This window comes from Anneissia japonica, unplaced genomic scaffold (genome assembly GCF_011630105.1).
Source record: "Anneissia japonica isolate Jap-2015-1 unplaced genomic scaffold, ASM1163010v1 scaffold7766_len575116_cov191, whole genome shotgun sequence".
Lineage (NCBI taxonomy): Eukaryota > Metazoa > Echinodermata > Crinoidea > Comatulida > Comatulidae > Anneissia > Anneissia japonica.
In genome coordinates this window covers 141755-160452 of record NW_022694700.1, presented here as the reverse complement: position 1 = coordinate 160452, position 18698 = coordinate 141755, and the positions used below count along the sequence as shown (strand labels likewise).

Sequence of the window (18698 nt, the reverse complement as noted above, 5' to 3'; positions counted from 1 at the left end):
AAAACAGCAAGGTTTATTTTATTTATTCATTCAACTTTAAATTTCAAGCCATGAAACAGATATAAAATCCAGATCCAAAAACACTGAAAATATTATTCCAACCTTGTCCAGCTTCTGCCATGGCAAATGATTGGTCATCGTCCATCAGTGACATGTTGCTGTATTTTCCCTGAGAGCCTGGGCAACAAGAGCTAGACGAGTTACCGAACCAGTAGGACCACTGCAGGGGAAAGTAGAATGGCCTGGGCAAGCCGTATGAACCTGTTGATTATGAATTAAAAGTAGTTATTAGGAACAAATTTAAAAGAGGTTATAAAGCAAAACATTTTGTGTATGTTTAATGCTTTGCCAAATTATATCAAATTCCAACAATGCTAATTATTAATTAACATTGATGGAATTAAATATGAATAATAAATATAAATGATTTATGTAAGAAAGTTTATAAAGTAGATAACCTTAATGCATTTGCCAAGATCAAATTGAATAGGTGATTATTTATTTAAATATATAATTCACTATTTTAGGCATTATTTAGGCATAAGGGCCAAATATGCCTGGTAGCTTTTCTAAGAGGCAATCCCTTCACAAAACAAACATATACTCAAAATACTCTTCATAGACAAAATCTCATTTATGGATTAGAGTCAAGTCAACACTGCTGCTGTCTCCATTGTTATCATTATCAAACTTTCTATAAATTGCATGTGTTTTATGTTATCATATCATCATGTTAGGCCTATATCAAAGGACTTACCTGGATGTACCGCCTCAATATACCAGGTGAGAATCAGGTACAGGAAGGCATCGATTACCATCATGATGATCACCTTAAGGAGGTTGAATTCATCCTGCTCTACCGGGCTCAGATGGATGTTGCTCCACTGGACACCCACACCTTCCTCCTCATACAATGCAAAGTACTTAGCTGCCAGTCCAAAGGCTGTGGTTGACAACAGCGACTGTATTGTTGGAAGAAAAGTAATGTATGAGCTTTATCATAAATTTGCAGACAACTGAAACTAGTTATTTTGTGCGAAATTTATAAATTATCAAATGTGTTATCTTGATGTAAATGATGCAAATGGAAGAAAGTGCTCATTCAAAATTCAAAAAAATATAATGCATGACGCATTCACTTGAAATCCAATGAAAGTCGCAAAGTAATCGTTTTGAGCAAATCAAAAATTAATTTGTCTAATCCTAAATTATTTAGTTTTATGACACACCTCAATAGATACCAGTTATTTGATAGATTGATTTCGTACCATGTGACATTAGTTATTTTGCTCATTTCATTGCTTATTGTTGAAATTTTGTTCCACCGTGCATTTTTTTTTCACCCGTATAGTCCATTGCATTTTGCCTATGGATACGAGATGACTTCAACCTAATACAATCTTTTGATTGGTTAAAAAAGACGCAGGACTGACTTTTTCTGGAAGGTTAAAACCATGAAACGACGTTACGTCACCTATAACCTCTCTCATCAGGCCTACTGTTTGCTGAACTTGTCTTAGCGGTGTGCAATGTATTGGAGATTTTGTTAACTATTAACAAGTGTAAAGTATTCTAATTGTGTAAATAATACCTCAAAAAATATCTCAAACTTGCGCAAAATCTGTGCGGAATTCAGCCTTTATTTTCTGAAATGCGCTGACGGATTTCTAGCCTAGGCCTAGCCCTAGGTTGGTTTTGTGCGGAGGATATGTAGGCCAGGATAGCTAGGCCTAGGTCGAACTGATCTATTTAGGTGAGTTATAAAACAAATAATGAATGTATTCGTGCAATGGAAAGAATATTTTCATGAGTTGAAAGATTGACTGTTCCATTCAACTCATGAAAATATTCTTCCCATTGCACTCATAAACATTTATTATTTGTATAATATTCACATTTCTATCATATGACAACATTTTAACAACATCTGATGGGTGAGAGCTTTTTTTTGTTTTACATATAATATTAATATATGCTTTAAATTTAAAGTTATGAGAATAAAGTGATGTATTATATTTTGTCACTTTGTCTAGTTTTTTGTGGGAACATGTCATATATAGTAAAACGCATTAATACATATATCATTAAAGCCTGAACTAAAGTGAAACTTACACCAATGCTTTTTGCTAGGAGTGATATGTCCTGAAAAGCTGTCTCCTCTCTGATGCCAATGTACAGGTAAGGTACATAACTAGTGAAGTACATTATACCAGCACAGGCTGCTGCTAGCCTAGCTTTTGAGAATAACACGCTGACCATGAAGCTAAAAAAGAGAGAAAAGATTTAAATCTGAGATGAGAAAGAGTGATGATAAAATGTGGCAAAGAAAAGCCAAACCAGTCACTCGTTGCAAATAGCGTTTCAGAGAAAATGGCCAAAACATGCTGGAATGTCAAAATTTTAAAAATCTATTTTATTGCACTAAACTAACCTTTATATATCTATACATCATGCTATGCTGTTATTTTCCCCATTTTTTAGGATTTGATGATAGTTTCTGCATGAGAAATGCCCTAAATAATAAACTTTGAAGGCTGACTTCTCATAACAGTGTATGTTCACACGCTTGTAACTTCATAAGGAAATGTCAGATTTGAATGATTTTTTTACCATTTTATAGCTCTCATTTCACTCTTTAACCCTATATTAACAACTCAAAATTAATTTTTGCGAAGAGTGACTGGTTTGGCTTGTATTTGCCACAAATGTACATATCTCAATCTAAATCTCTGTCCACATTATTAAATTTTATGTGACAAATTTGTGTGATGTGCCTATATATGGGCATGATGTCATATTACACAAAATATGGGCAATATCACATTTATTTGTCACAATAAAATTGTTAGTTTAAATACATAATTTAAATGTATTTCATTTAGCTGTTAAATGTTTGGAGGATTCTATGGCTGTTATTATGTGCACCACGACAAGTATAGAAAATAGAGTCTTTTTTTAAATTATGTAATGTTAAGGCAACAAACACAAATTAATATTTCATATATTAATAATTCCTGATTACAAGAGTTTGCTTTCCATACAATCGCTACACGCTATTCCTGACAGCTTTTGGTGATGCTCTGATTGGTCGGTCGAATCGGTAAGCCTTCCCGGTTGCGACGACAGGGACTGCAATGCAGTACAGCGATTTCACCGAAAACATTGTAGCGATTTTATGAAAACCAGGCTTAGATTTAGAGTTAGAAGCAGTTCTCATTTAATCAATGACCATATAAATGGATATTAATGTTTCTCTTTAGATTATGACAATAAAGTAGATACTGTGAGAAATAGATACCAGAAGCTGATGGTGGCGATTGAGAAAGTTGTGAGGACAAGCCACACGATCACTGGATTGCTGTAGACTAGGACATCTCCATACTTGAGGATGCAAACCAAGCCAATTATAGTTATTGACATCTCCAAGAAACTAGTGATGAACCAGGCCACCCAATGCACTGCATTGCTTAGTCCCATAAGTTTCATTACCTATATTGAAGCATTGAAAGTAAATAGTAGTAAGTAACAGCAGTTCTTTTTTTCACCCTTAAAAATACATTATTAATATATCAAAACAAGTCTCAAACATTGCGATTTTTCTTACGATAAGCTGCACTACGACACTACCATTTTTTGAACTTGTTCAAAACTCTACGATATCTTATGACTATCTGTGTTGTGTCGTAATCGTATACATACTACCTCTCACACCTCACGCCCCAACTACCACGCACTAGACAATTTTTAGACTAAGCATGTCATAGCGCTGTTTCCATTGCAAGACTGGGTTAAATGCTGACAAATGATAATGATCTAAAGTCATGAGTTTTGTTTATGTGGGTGCAGTTAGCACAGTCATTTTGGCTCTTAAATCTGAGGTTGTCATTTTGAATTCTTGGTCTACTGTAGCTCTTGTGCCTATGGGCAGCATATGACATAAAAGGACAATAGATGTTCTATATAAATCAACAATTATACCCACAAGTCATATACTTAGTGAGCACATTTGAATTACAACATAATCTGCCATATAGAAATACTGACAGGCCAATGTCTTCATCTACCTACCTCTTTCAAACCTTTCTCCTTCTCATACACAATGCTCTGGGTCAGCATAGACACGTAATAAACCCAGGAAATGATCATAATCATTGGCATGATGTGTTCGATTGTAAACAAAAACCTGAAAATAAGATTTTTTAAAATTAATTAATAAAACAAAAATATATCTATCAATTACATATTTAATAAATTAATGATAGATTATTATTCTTTTTGAAAATATATATCAGTTTCTAAAGCGGTTGCAATTCTGACTCTCATCAGCAAGGGTGGGATTTGAATACCACTTTGACCACTCACTTTTATTAGGACATGGCAATTGAGAAAGCAGCATGGCTCAGTCAGCTAAACTGGTGCTGTGTTCTAAACTGTGCAGATGTATTAGATAGCATTGGTCCACGGTTCAATTACCATCACTGCTTTCTTTGTGTTTTAGATGTGTGGAATAAAGTATAATACACAGCACATCTTTAATCAGAGACATTTATAAGCTGTTACACATGTGCATATTAAACAACACTGCACATTCATTTTTAAAAGAGCAGCAGTGGATTGTTTCTTGGTGCATTGTTCAATTCCTCACCAAAATGACCCCACTGAAGTTTCAGACTTTCGTACATTTTATCACTGGTATGTTTCATAACAAAGAAAACCTTACCAAATCTTGTACAACTGTATTTGCCTCTCTCAATCTCTATCCATAAAGGGGTAACTAGTAGCATACAAATGCTTTATGTTAAATGTTTGAGCAAGAGTGAAATACACCTCCGTTAAAATGTAGATTACAATCGAAGAGGCAAGCAAGGTCACTGTTTTGGTCTGTATAACACATTTTAGATACCATCATACTTCTGTCTTCATATACTCACTTATCATGTCTATAACAAGGATATGGAAATTCCTGCACGTAATTTCCTGGCTCAGTCACTTTTCGTTGAACCCTCATGTCGATGATTGCCCTCTCTATAAGGTCCTGAATCCAAACGAAGCCATACGTGTAATAGCCCAGGATATTACGGTGGTTTGATCCCGGTGTCCAGTAACGTTTCCGGATTAAATCTGTGCGGTCTGTGAACGACGAGTTCTGACGAATCTTGAATACAGTGTGTGGTGGAAGTTCACCATTCCTATCCACTTGAAAAACAACATCTAAAAACAAAGGACAAAGATTAGCTACTACATGTGTAAAATGTCAAACTTGCCAAAATTAATATATATTTCTCTCTATACAGTAAAAATGCTATTTTTATAATAATTATAAATTATTACATTTTGTAGAACTGAATAAATGTTATTGTGATTGTGAATAATATAATTTTAACAGTGGTCCCAAGAAGCTTCATCTGGGAAATTTCTTTGAGGCTCTTATAAACACATCTTATATTATATATACTAGATGATACCTGGAAGGGGCAACACCTTTCACCAGTTAACTTCAGGGAGGCGATTACTAATACAATAAAAAACTTGCAACATTCTGAATTTGCAAAAGATGGATTAGTTTCCAAAAGAGTTGATTTGCTCGCACAAGTGCATGACACCACGTTGAATTCACAGAGACTCCTGTGACTTATGGGAGATAGGGACACAATTTTAAAGCCGGGCATCCACTGCACATGACAGTCGACACTGTATATCTTGTATTTAAAACCCTGTTTCTCAAAGTGTTTCATTACACACAGGGCAATATATACTCTCGATTAAGCACTGCGGTGCTTATTCAATAGCGGCGTTTAGCGAAAAAAAATCTGGTTTGGTGCTGCACTTATTCGAGAGCGCCACTTATTCTAACATTGACGGTATAACAGTAATAACAATTTCTATAAGTCTTACTTGCAAGAACAGTAACATTGTCTGCTGCAGCCTGATGCAAGACATAGTCAACCAGAGCCTCCTCACTTGGAAACGGTTTGAAGATATCCATATTGAAGTAAGATGCGATCTCCAGCCAGGCACAAGCAGCATTATCAATGGTGTTCAACTCTTTCAAAAGCACCGATGTGGCATTGTTGGTAGCATTATATATATATTCCCGTGGGAAAACATTCAGGCTTATGTTGGGAAAAAGCATGTTATGATTGTATAGCTCCTTTTGCATCTGTAAGAAAAAACATTCTACATAGTTGATTGTTTGAAGGGTGAGCAGTAAATGAACAGTAAAGATACAAAAGAGGTAATAAATAAACTTTATTGTAAACAATTAAACACAGTCAATGATTAGTAATTAATTTTAAAAGTTTGAGTCAAACTTTTTGTTTGTAAGCATAATATATACTTGAAATTTATGAACTACACAATTTTTCAATTCCGTGCTGGTGTATGTTCTTATATTCACCATATTTACTCAGTTAACCTCAGATAACGATACACATACATTTTGAATAATTTTTATGCAAATTGCTCAAAAAACTTCAAAGAGGTTTAGGACAGAAATCCTACACTTGATAGGTCCTAAGCAACACTTTCATCTGGCCTCTAAAATACACTTGATAGGTCCTAAGCGACATGTCCCTTTCATCTAGCTGCTACAATAAAAAAAAAAACCCAACTTCTAAAATTGGCCCAATTTGGTGTTTAAGAGGTGAACCTATACCCAAGGAGCTACCACAATGTATTCTATTTTTCAAATTCAATTTTCAAATCAGATCCAGGAGGGGAAAAAAATCTGCAATAATAAATTAACAGTAAATACTACTATATAAATAACGGCAACAATTTTTTTAAGGCCCAATAAAAAAGAATATTAGTCTCCCTCACCCGCATGTGTTGTGAAAAAAAAAATGTATTTTGGATTTGATTTTTTTTTCTTTTTTTGAAATATGCCTCCCTCCCTCATCACTTTTCCAGCCTAGAAAATTAAAAATAAATGTTTCTCATCCGGATTTTCTGAAAAAAGGAAGGAGGAGGCACTTCGTATTTATTACTTTTTTTTATTTTGTTATTATGGTTTTTGTTATTTTTCCCCAAGATAAGATTGCCACGTTCCACCAACAATACACATACGCTTGGATGACCTATTTAGGTGTAATGTATAATATATAATCACATAAAATAATGTAATAATAATCGAGGCCTGAGGCTAGAGCTAGGCCTACAACCTGGCTCGCTTCGGTGGTGATGTATGATGATTTTCATCACCGGCCTGTGAGATTGAAAGATCAAGCAGGCGGTCGCGCATCATAATGAATGTGGGCCTAGCTAGGCCATTGACTAGTCATCGTTTTTCAGGCATTAAAATTCACAAGTATCATATGTGAATGTTGGAGAGCAATATGTATAGGCCATGAAGACTTCGGCGCACGATGTATGTACCGAAAATACGGTATTTACTGGGTTTTACTGGGTTTTTTTGGCTAATTTTTTATCTCTTTTTCTGAAATTAAAAAATAATAAATAACAAAAAATAGAAGGCGGCTCCAAAAACAGAAGCGGGCGGGGACAAGAAACATGTATTTTTTTTTACTTGACCTAAACTAATAATTTTTTTATGGATAATACAAAGCATCACAAAAAAGGATAATGATAGAAGATATTACTAACTAAAATGAATATGAAATCAAAACTTTTACAATGTATAATAGTAAGGAAATCTTAGCATCTCCTCCCGACATCAAAAAAGTCACCAACCTACGTTTTTTTCTATAAATATGACAAAGAATTGACCCCAGCACAAAATTTTGTGTATGTGTTTAACTCGGGGACAGTCTTTATGCATTTTGTCCTTTACTAAGAATGATGTTTCTTCATTTCTTGAAAAGTAATTTGAAACATATTCATTTGTTTTATTATCTATTTCATTTTATACATTCTCAGGAACATTGTAATTTAGTTTTCCTATGTAGCGCACAGCACCATTTTCCAGGTTTGACCAAAAAAAAAAAGAAGAAAAACCTCCCTCCCTACATACGAAAATTTTAAAAATGGATGCTAACCAATTTTTTTACATGGACTAATTAAAGATGCATAACAATATACAATAAACTAGTGTTCTTGTTTGAGACATTATTTCTGATTGATGGCATGCTGTGCTCTGCGATAATGGTTGTCATTGTATCTTGTACAGTTTCCTTTCTGGCATCATGCTAGTTATCGAAGATTAATTATCAGCTTGAAGCCATGTATATTAGATGCTTCTGTCCTGTCCTCGCTAAAAATAATTTTGATGGTCATTTGTAGAGCCTTCATCATGATAAGTCGCTCCGTTACAATCCAATTAATCAAAGGATATTGTAGCCACTTTTTACATTGACATCGATGCATGATGCAAGAACTGCAAAATTTTGTACTGTTTTTAGTTACTTAATTAGTGAACTTATTTATGTAGAGTTTGTATTTAATAATTATAGATAATTTATATGTTATTATTTATTATTATTTTATTACCATTGTCATTGGTTATCTTGAAAACAGATGGATTAAAACCATGTTAACTATAAGTATGGAAGATATTCCACTTGATATTATTTAAAAAACCAAAGCCCAGTGAATAGTTAATCCAATAAATATACCAGGAAGAATACCAGCCTAGTGTGATGTCCAATGCAATATAGCATAGAGCATGGAAGCATAAAAAAACCACCATGCACAGATATTACTATTTCTATTGGTGTAGTATTTCAACCCAATATGTCTTAATATACATGACAATGAACATTTGCTTTTCTATTTCATATATTAAGCAACAGACAATTAAACAACTGACAGTATACAGATCATAGGCTAAATTATTAAGTTTAAAAAATGTTGGTAAAATTTACTATTTCAGATTCAAATTGAATATATGTAAACAAACTGTAAAAGAACAACAGATAATAATGCAAAATATATATTAGGACCCATCATTTTTAAGTAGTTTAACATTAACTGAGTCTCTGTACAGATATTACTCTTTAAAAATGAACTTTCTAAAAAAACAGAAGATTGTAACACATGACAAATCTAGGGCTCTTTCGACTAATGAAATATCAATTACTCACCACTGCCATCCACTCTACCGCCCTCTCTGTCCTGTTGTCAAAGAGTTGCTCCCTTATCTCCTTGGAAACATTCAGCCATACATTTGATAAGTGTGTCATGTTGTTGAAAAGAAAGATAAAATCACTGGCCTAAAAAAAACAAAAAGTTTAATAATAGTTTATATACTAACAATAGCATAAATATAATGTGCTAAAGTTTATAGTCATTCCATGGCATTTCATTTATTATACAAATCATGGCAATAAGAGAAAGAGAAAAAAATAGGATGACCAAGCATCCACAATTGTATAAGGAAATGAATACACAAAAATATTATGGAAGATATATCACAGTAGACACTGCATGTATATATATAATTAAAAAACAAAAAATGATTGACTGATTTGAGCACGTGACATAGTGGTAAAGTGGTGAGCCTTTAATCGATTCAGAAGAGCGATACTTATCACATTGCTTACAAGCGTTATTGGGTTAGACATTTTTTTCTACGATCATCTCAAATGGGTGCATGGTAGGCGGTGAATGATTTGGGATGGAATTAAGCCTGCAATGCATGCATGACTCAGAAGAAATAATAATAAAGTAATGGTGTTGGTCTGATATAGTGCATAAAATGCCCCAAAACACTTAAACTGGGAAGAAACAAAAAGCAGAGATTCATTGTTCCCTGTTCCATTATCCAGTTTCTTTGAAGCCTTAAAACCAGATCCTGGAGGGAAAAATATTGATATTTTTGTATTGATTTTTCAAAGACACAAAAAAGCATATTTGATGAAAAACTCAGAAGCAGTTGAGATACAGATTTTTTAATATTTAAAAACCCTTTTTCCCGGAGTTTTTAAATATTCAAAAATCTGTATCTGCAAGTTTTTCATCAAAAATAGTTTTTGTGTCGTAGAAAATCAGTTGTACAACATATAAAAAAAAATTTCCTCCACAGCCTGGCTTTAAACACTACAACACACATTTGTGTGGAGTACATTTGTGAAATAAAGAAAAAGGGAATGATCATTAAATGTTAAACAATAAAAAAATGTATTAATATATATCAAAATATATAAAAATATATAAATATCTAGATGCCTACTTGGTTAATAACAGCATTCACATCAGTTGTATTTGGTGCATATAGTATTTTTGGGTTGCTGAACAAAATATGGACTAAAATCTCAAAGCTTCTCTTTTGATGGTGATCAAAACCAAGCGCTTTGTAGTCCCCATTCTCCATCTGCTCGTCGGTAGCCGTCCGAACTTCCTTCCCGCACAAAACCGGCTGCATATTAGCCCAGAGTCTATATAACCTAAGAAGTTTTTTCTTCTGGGGGCTAATTTTTCTTTTCTTTTTAGCATCTTCTGCTTTTTTCTTAGGTTTCACCAGGGGCACCGGTGTGACCTTCATTTTTGTGTGCATCTGTGTCGTAACTGTTGTGAAAAAGTTCTCGTCGGTATCGGAAGCGTTGTACAACATATCATCATTGTCGTCGCCACTATCATAACTAACTGTATTTGACGGTACCGTTGTTATGTCATCTGGTTTATCTGATACCCCTTCTGAAACTTTACTCTTCACCGTGGTCATTTCCACATCCTCAATTGAGGGCGTTGTTGTTGCTGGTTCTGGTGGTTTTGGACAGTTACCCTCTGGTAACTTGGATGCCAGTACATATAAATCATAAAGATGTTTTTCAAAAGTAGCAAATGTCTGAAACTAAGGGAAAGAATAAAACTTTCTTTATCACTGTACTTTAAAAAATTTTTCCACTATACTTTATGAGTAAAGCTATACACTTCGGTAAACTTCAGATTTTTTTAATTTTATATTTTACATGTTTATATTTAGATTTTAATATTTTATATTTTTACATTTTTATCTCATATTTTTGAGGGAACTCCATGGAATTAACTGTCTGTTTTACAAAGTCAAGGTTAGCCCCGATATTATATTCTTTTGTGATATGATCATTTACGTTCATTTGTGTTTTTGCTTGCTTATGGGAGTGAGTAAGATCAAGTCAATTTCTAGGAGGGGCTCCTATGACAAGTGGAGAATTGGGACCCCCGTATCATCATAGAAATACCGTCCTTTTATGGTACCTTATGGTTTCCAGCTGAATATAATAACTGGATATACTTACATCGGCTAAAGCCTTCTCAGCATACTTCCTCGTATTCATCAAATCGTTCAGAGATATATTCAGCTGTAATTTGAAATTAATAATTTCATAGGATTATAAAAACAATTATTTGTTTTACATAAGTTCAAATATACAGATAATTAGAATCTACTTCCAACATTAAACAGCAATAATTCTCAAAGAATTTCATCTACTTTCAAGAAATATTTAATTGAAAAGTTACCTCTTGATAAACCAATAAAAATTATGTCATTCGCGTGATCAAGGCTACTGAAACCATAAACGTAGTAAGTCTATTACTTTTATTGGTTTAACAAGAGATACCTTTTACATTAAACAAAAATAATAATAATAATAAATAAATAAAGACAAAAACAACAGTAGTAATAATGCATTAAATATTACAACAAATAATTTCAATAATGTCATAACAAATTTTAAAAAAAATTACGTGTGACTAACTATGAGGTTATCTATGAGTTGGCAACCCCACCTCTCCACCTCCCTCCCCCTCCCACCCCTTGAATCCACCACTGTGAATGTTCAAATAAATTTTAAAATATGGAAACATGATAAAATTACATCATTTTTTTTCTGTTTGGAGCTTGTTTAATATTTTTTTACTGGATAATAAATCTATTCAAATAATAACATGTTTATAAAGTCTACTTAATCCTTTATATTTAAAAAATAATTTAATTATTTCAGTAACTTCAAAGGTTCACTGATTAATCTCAGATAAGGAAGTATAACACATCCTTCAAGTATTGAAATACACACGCCATTGTATTGGGATTCAATATTTCGACATTAGTTATGTCATCATCAGGAATTCCTGAATCTCATATCCATGATTATTAAATTTGTAAATAATGTGAATGGCAGATGCTAAGAAGCTTTACCCTGGGAGCTTCTTCACATCCATGCACAGCGGTATTATTTACAGTTTTGTACAGTAATCTACTGTGAAAGGTTCTTTATTGTATATGCTAAGGGTATTTAGTAAACTGTCAAAGTTTCAAAAAACCTTTAGTCTATACAATAGAGAACCTTTCACAGTATATTCAAGTGATGACTAGATGAAATTCTTCCAAGTATTTGTACAGTAATGTCCTTGTGCATGGATGTGAAGAAGGGCTAGCCTGCGAGCTTTCCATAATAAGTGAACCTCATGCTGTCATTATCAAGATTTGTAATATTTCTATTAAAAACCATTTATAGGCCAAGTACATTTTAAAAGGTTGAATTAATTAAACAGGCTACTATACAATCATATTAGCAATTTCTGATCATCATATTTATTTGTAGTATCGCTATATGTTCTCATGGACATGGTACAAATGTAAGCGAGATATAAAAGTCATAATATGAAACATATTTTATAGAAATTGTAAAATAACTCATCGTTGTTAATTTACAAACACCTTTTATTATTAACAGTCATCATCATCATTATTATCCATTTGTATTCAAATATTTTGTAAGGTAAGCTTAAAAAAAATAAACAACATATAACTACTTTATTTTATTATTAATCAAAACTTTCATTTAATATTTCATTACTGAAATCTCCATAATGGAATTCCACTTGCACACAAAAATAATAATAATAATAACAATAACAATAACAATAATAATAATAATAATAATAATAATAATAATATATAAGGGGAATACCTTTTGTGTTACTTTCCTTTTAACGTCATGTCATTTTCCCCTTAATGTCGTTTTTTCAATTGTTCTCTAATTTCTCCATTGTCTAATTTCCCCTTAAGGCAGGTTTTATCAAAATAATAATAATAATAATAATAATAATAATAATAATAATAATAATAATAATAATAATGCAAGTCTCATATAGTACATTACAATAAAGTTGCATTTATGCCTTTTATGAACAAAAAGAAAAATAACCATGAATTATCCTAATGCTATAAGGAAAACTAACAAACAAAACTGTAAAAGGGCAGAAGAATCAAATTTGACTGTTCCTCCATTTTCCTACTGAAATTTTAAAGGCTCGCAATTATTACTGGTATCACTGGTTCAAGAAAGAAATCTTACCTTGTCTGCTATTATCTTAGAATTAAGTTGATCACGTAAAACTTGGGAGAATTCCTCAAAAACATCTGATGCACCTTCCTCATTGCACAAACGTGACAAATAATCACCCTATAAATTATAACAAAACTTTTTATTTATTACAATAAAAAATGTTTATATAGTTTCTGGTATAAAATCAAAATTATCTAAAATTTCAAAATATAGTTCATAGAACTGTAGATAAAATAAATCGGATGTGGCAATACTATGAAGTTTTAAAGGGTTTACCTTTGAAAAAAATTTACCAATACTAGAGGGTAAGCGAGCGGGGCGAGTGAACATCGTGATTTTTTTCAATAACAAAAAGAACAATATGACAACTAAAGAACATAGGATGCATGTTATTCCGTTCAGTTATTTCTTTAGTTACGTAATGTCAGAAAAGCAGTGGTTAGATCATGTTTTATGATTTAAGCTCGGTTTGCATAGAATCACTCACACTATCGGCAACATTCGCAGACAGTTGTCAAGATAGTTTGAACCTGGTTCAACTTTGCCCATTGCATTGCAGACAAATCAGGGTGCATTGCTAGCTGCCCTGACACAATCGGGAAGGCACCCCGATTCGTCTGCAATGCAATTGGCAAAGTTGAACCAGGTTCAACCTTCCCGACAGCTGTCTGCGACTGTCGCCGATAGGGTGAGCGATTCAATGAAAACCGAGCTTTACCTGGGATAAATAAAGCGGATTTATGTTACAGCCGAATCCACAGTCGTGGTGCTGGTATTGCTCGACGGGGGTTGATGTTCCAAACTAGAGAGGGAAGGGGGTGGGTGCGATGTCACCAACGTATGGCCGATGTCCCCCTGTGTAAAAGATGTGTATAAGAGACAGGAATCAGGGTGCATTGCTAGCTGCCCTGACACAATCGGGAAGGCACCCCGATTCGTCTGCAATGCAATTGGCAAAGTTGAACCAGGTTCAACCTTCCCGACAACTGTCTGCGACTGTCGCCGATAGGGTGAGCGATTCAATGGAAACCGCCATTAACAAAGCATGCTTCATGGACAATTAGCATTGCACTTTAGGTATAATAGTCTCATATCATTTTTCATAACAAAAAATATTTAGAAACCACTTAAACATGAAACAGCAGTAATGATTTTTTTCAGTAGGCTTTGAAATAAGCGTAAATAGAGGTTTTAATAGCAGTCTCATAATAATTTTTCATAACATAAAAATATTTAAAAACCACTAAAACATGAAACAACAGCAGTGTTAATGGGTATGGGGAAATATCTTGTTTTTCTCTCTATTATTTTTTTTTTGTTTGCTTTAAAATTAACATGATTTACAATAGGGCCTACAGTATAGCATATTTTGTTCAGAGGCAGCTAAAGCAATGTTTTACTCTGATTAATTGAGAAACCGAAAACGAGTGTGGTTGACGAAAATCAAATGTTTTTGTTAACCGACTGTGCCTGAAAACCAAATGTGCTTGAAAAACGACTGTGTCACTGAGACACAGCTATGGAATGCAGAAGTATGTGCGTCAACAACATGTGGTCGGGAAATAAGTACTGGTCCAGTGAAAAACATATTCACTTCTTGAGATCAAGACATTGATGTTTTATGTTGTTACAGTTTTTCAGACTGGTAGGTTTTAAATCCCAGACATTTATTGAGGACCACCGTTTTGAACTGTGACTGTAGGCTTTGGAATAAGCATAATTATAATATACAGTAGATATTTTCAAAATGGTTGATATATTATAACTGCATGAAATACTGTAAGTGTAACTGAAGAATAAGAACACTCATTTGTAATTACAGTATGCAGTTGCATCTAACATTTTCTTAGATTAAAAATACTTTATCAGTCGAAATCCTTAATTAATCATGATACACATTAATTATTTATGCAATTACTTGATTTATGCATTACTATGATGAAACATACAGTTATATATTAATGTGCATTAATAAAAGTCTGCATATTGCACTGTAAATATCTATACATTATTATATATTAAGCCTGCCATATCAGATCAGAAGACACTTAGCAAATATGGCGCTGGAAAGGTCACTGGAACACATAATAGCCCTTGAAATAATGGCAACGAGCCAAAATGCAGAAAAGAAGGACAGAAGCAGAATATGATGTATTATCTTAAAAGTACAGTATGCAAGATGTTGCTCTTTCTCACACTACCTTTGCGATTGGTAACTTTGAAATTTTTCAAGCAGCAAGAAATTGCATAATTGCACATTTATGTGTTATGCGAAACGTGATCCAATAACTTACTGTTATGTTGCCCCGAGATGTATTGAATATTTGAGCAATGTCTCTTTTATTGCAGGCAATATCCTGTAGACCATCTGGACTCACTAAATTATCCTATATCAAAAAAATATATATATATTTATTTTCTTGCATTGTTTATTCTTTTATTTAATTATTTCTTCTTTACCCTGAGGGACCAAAAGCACTGTTCCTCCAGGGCCCAGCAACACATACAATAAAATACAATCAAATGACGAAAATCAGAAAGTACATTGAATCAATAAAGGCTATATAAATTTAAAATTTAAAGAAGAATATATTCATAACAATAATACCAATAATAATAATTATTATTATATAATACAAAAATAAAACTTTTGTTTTTTCTCATTAGTTTATTTTTTTTCCCCCATATGGATTATGAACCAGTCGATGTCCTGGAATTATTTATTCCCATTCTTTTGTACTGTATCGATTGATATCTGAATAAAGAATGATTTAACACATACTACTATAATAAGAAAAATAATAATACAATAATAATGAAAAATATGTGAATTTTGAATCAATATAAAAATATCATAAAGCTGTACAAGATATTCATTACAATTGTTGATTTTGTTATCCATGTTGCTATTATCATAAATTAGGGTATTACTATTTATATATTTGTGTTACATTATATCTTGCTAATGAAGATGATATTTGGCTTATTGGAACGGTTCATTTTGTTGAGTACGAATTTTGTTGAGTACTATTTTCATTCGACTGGTTCGTAAAATAGACTTCATTGACAAGGAAAATTAACGTAACCAGAATGCGTTAATCAGCGTTAAGTTATGCATGTGACTAAAAAAAAAATATGACCGGTCAGTTTAGCAACAACATTTGCGTTAATATAATTTAGATTAAATTTCAGAAAATAAAAATTATAATATTTACCCACATTGAAGTCAAAAAATAATTGTAGGCTAACAGAATTCAAAAACTGGATGAAAACATTTTTTTACAAAAAACCCATACTGCCACAATCCGAAGCAGCCTTGATTATGCAGCATGTATTGCGGTAACTATACAGCCATTTTGTTTTGTCAAGTATTTACCAGTTTTCTATTCAACTGGTCGTCTTCATTAAGTAGGATTTTACCACTGCGCAGGTGGGCGTGGTTTAACGAAGAACGGCCAGTGGAATACGGCCATTGTTGACAAGGACTGGGTAGATCTACAATGATCAATGCATGATACAAAGATTTGAGTCAAATAAAGCATGGAAGCTGGTAATGAGCTAGCCAGGCATAAAACTGCATATTGTTGTCTGTTAAAATCAACATAAATATGTTTGTTGAGACATTTAGCATTTAACCAACTCTAAACAGACAAGACACAAAGTTTGTCACTTTGATGTTTGTTACAATAGTTTTCCAGCAAAGACAAAATTCCAATAGAGAAACTGCAATGAGATTCCATAACTACTAATGACATGTGAATTTGTGTCATGACCTATAACCTTAGTATACTGCTACATTGCTTATAAAATGTTATCAGTCAGTATCTATCCTACAATGCATTTCAATTAAATTTCCTCTACTGCTCAGATAATTTCCTAAAGGAAAGAAAATCCCATTATTTCCAATAGAATAAACAAGTGCAATGCATTGAGGAAAAAACTATTTATGTTGAAATGTTGAATAAACATCATTCTATGTTTTCTCAAAACACTTATTACATCTTCAATTTTATGGCATGCATTAAATTGTAATAATTACCCTACATTGCGTTGAAAAAAAAAACAAATGGAAATCAGCAGCTGCACTAGCATTTCAAGATTATTTTGCTTTTAAGTAACCTAAAGTAATAAAAAAATATATAGATATAATAGGCTGCATATATATCATATAAATATGTTGAGATTCATTAAGGAATCCTCTAATGCATTACAACATTACCAATACTCAAATTCAAGGATTGATAGATCATAAAAGAAAGTTAATTATTTTAGAAAGTTTGTAGGGCCTCAGAACTATTATCCTGATCTGCTCACCACAGTCCTGGTTTTGAATTCCTCTCCACGTTCTTTGTGGGTTTGGACGGTGTAAAAGTCATGCACACAACAGCAACTACCAGTGTAAATTAGTAAATTAAGTTTCTTTATTAGTGAAAGGAACCTTGCATAACAAGGATGTAAATAATCGGTTAAAAAACACACCTGAGTAAATTCTGGATTCTAATTAATTTGTTATAATGACAACACTTTTAAGGCTATGCTTTCGATATGAAGTATGAACAATTAAGGAATTCATTGAATCAATCGACCCTCATAAACACAACAAACTGAATGTTTAATAGGAATATTCTAGACCTATTTTAAAGACTCGCAGACCAAATTTAGATGTAGGCCTACGGCCAGGCAGGAGGCCGCCCAGGCCTCCTACTACCACCTAGGCCGTAGCCTAGCCTAGTTATGAAATCATTGCACGATTTTACCTGTCTGTCTGCATGCACCGACCAAAAAGGTCTGTGAATGTATTCTCTTTCGAATGCTGAAATGTATATTTCTTTGACGAAAGTCTATCAAAATAGCATTACAAACAAGTTCTTTCTTACACAATATAAATTACAATAGTTATTCATTGTATCATCCATACTGTACTGCTGATGTGTAGTTAATTAAATGCGTACTGCAGAAGCAAAAATCAGCATACACACAGCTAAATGTAAATACGCACACGTATACTGATCATATCACTATAGCAGCCGATGACTGCTACAACAGTTGGTTATAAATAACTAAAATTAAAAGACGGCGATTGACTTATAAAGCAATTAATAGAGCATGCATCGTACACTAAATGGAAAATTACTATACTTAATAGGTTAAATTTAATGCATTCAAAAATTTTTTCAAACATTAAATCTAACCTTCGTATAATAATTTTCCTATAGTGTACTATGCGGAGCTCTACTAATTGCTTATTATGGTACATCATGTAATATAGCTCTCAATGAATGTTGTCCTGTAAATATTGTATATTATATATATAAATATATATATATATATATATATATATGTAATAAAATCAAAGAAGCTGCATAGGCAGAGTGATAGGATATAAAATCAAAAGCAACACGGTTTTAATCTGCCTCAGTAGAAATTTATTTGATACGACATGTTTCGGGCATAGCCCATCATCAGGTA

The 18698-nt window shown here is 32.9% G+C and overlaps 1 protein-coding gene across 4 annotated transcripts in view; it reads right to left on the bottom strand.

Annotated features, from left to right (window-relative positions):
* Positions 1 to 18698, bottom strand: part of LOC117101163 (ATP-binding cassette sub-family A member 2-like) — an 86967-nt gene that overhangs the window by 24130 nt on the left and 44139 nt on the right. For all 4 annotated transcript variants that reach the window (XM_033241046.1, XM_033241045.1, XM_033241048.1 and 1 more), the window contains exons 8-19: positions 15524 to 15616; positions 13239 to 13346; positions 11175 to 11237; positions 10127 to 10747; positions 9039 to 9167; positions 5896 to 6160; positions 4932 to 5211; positions 4069 to 4183; positions 3299 to 3489; positions 2113 to 2263; positions 758 to 962; positions 103 to 261 (exon numbers count right to left, since the gene is read on the bottom strand). In XM_033241046.1, the coding sequence (XP_033096937.1) occupies positions 103 to 261; positions 758 to 962; positions 2113 to 2263; positions 3299 to 3489; positions 4069 to 4183; positions 4932 to 5211; positions 5896 to 6160; positions 9039 to 9167; positions 10127 to 10747; positions 11175 to 11237; positions 13239 to 13346; positions 15524 to 15616 (2380 nt within the window). The remainder of the gene's footprint in view (positions 1 to 102; positions 262 to 757; positions 963 to 2112; positions 2264 to 3298; positions 3490 to 4068; positions 4184 to 4931; positions 5212 to 5895; positions 6161 to 9038; positions 9168 to 10126; positions 10748 to 11174; positions 11238 to 13238; positions 13347 to 15523; positions 15617 to 18698) is intronic.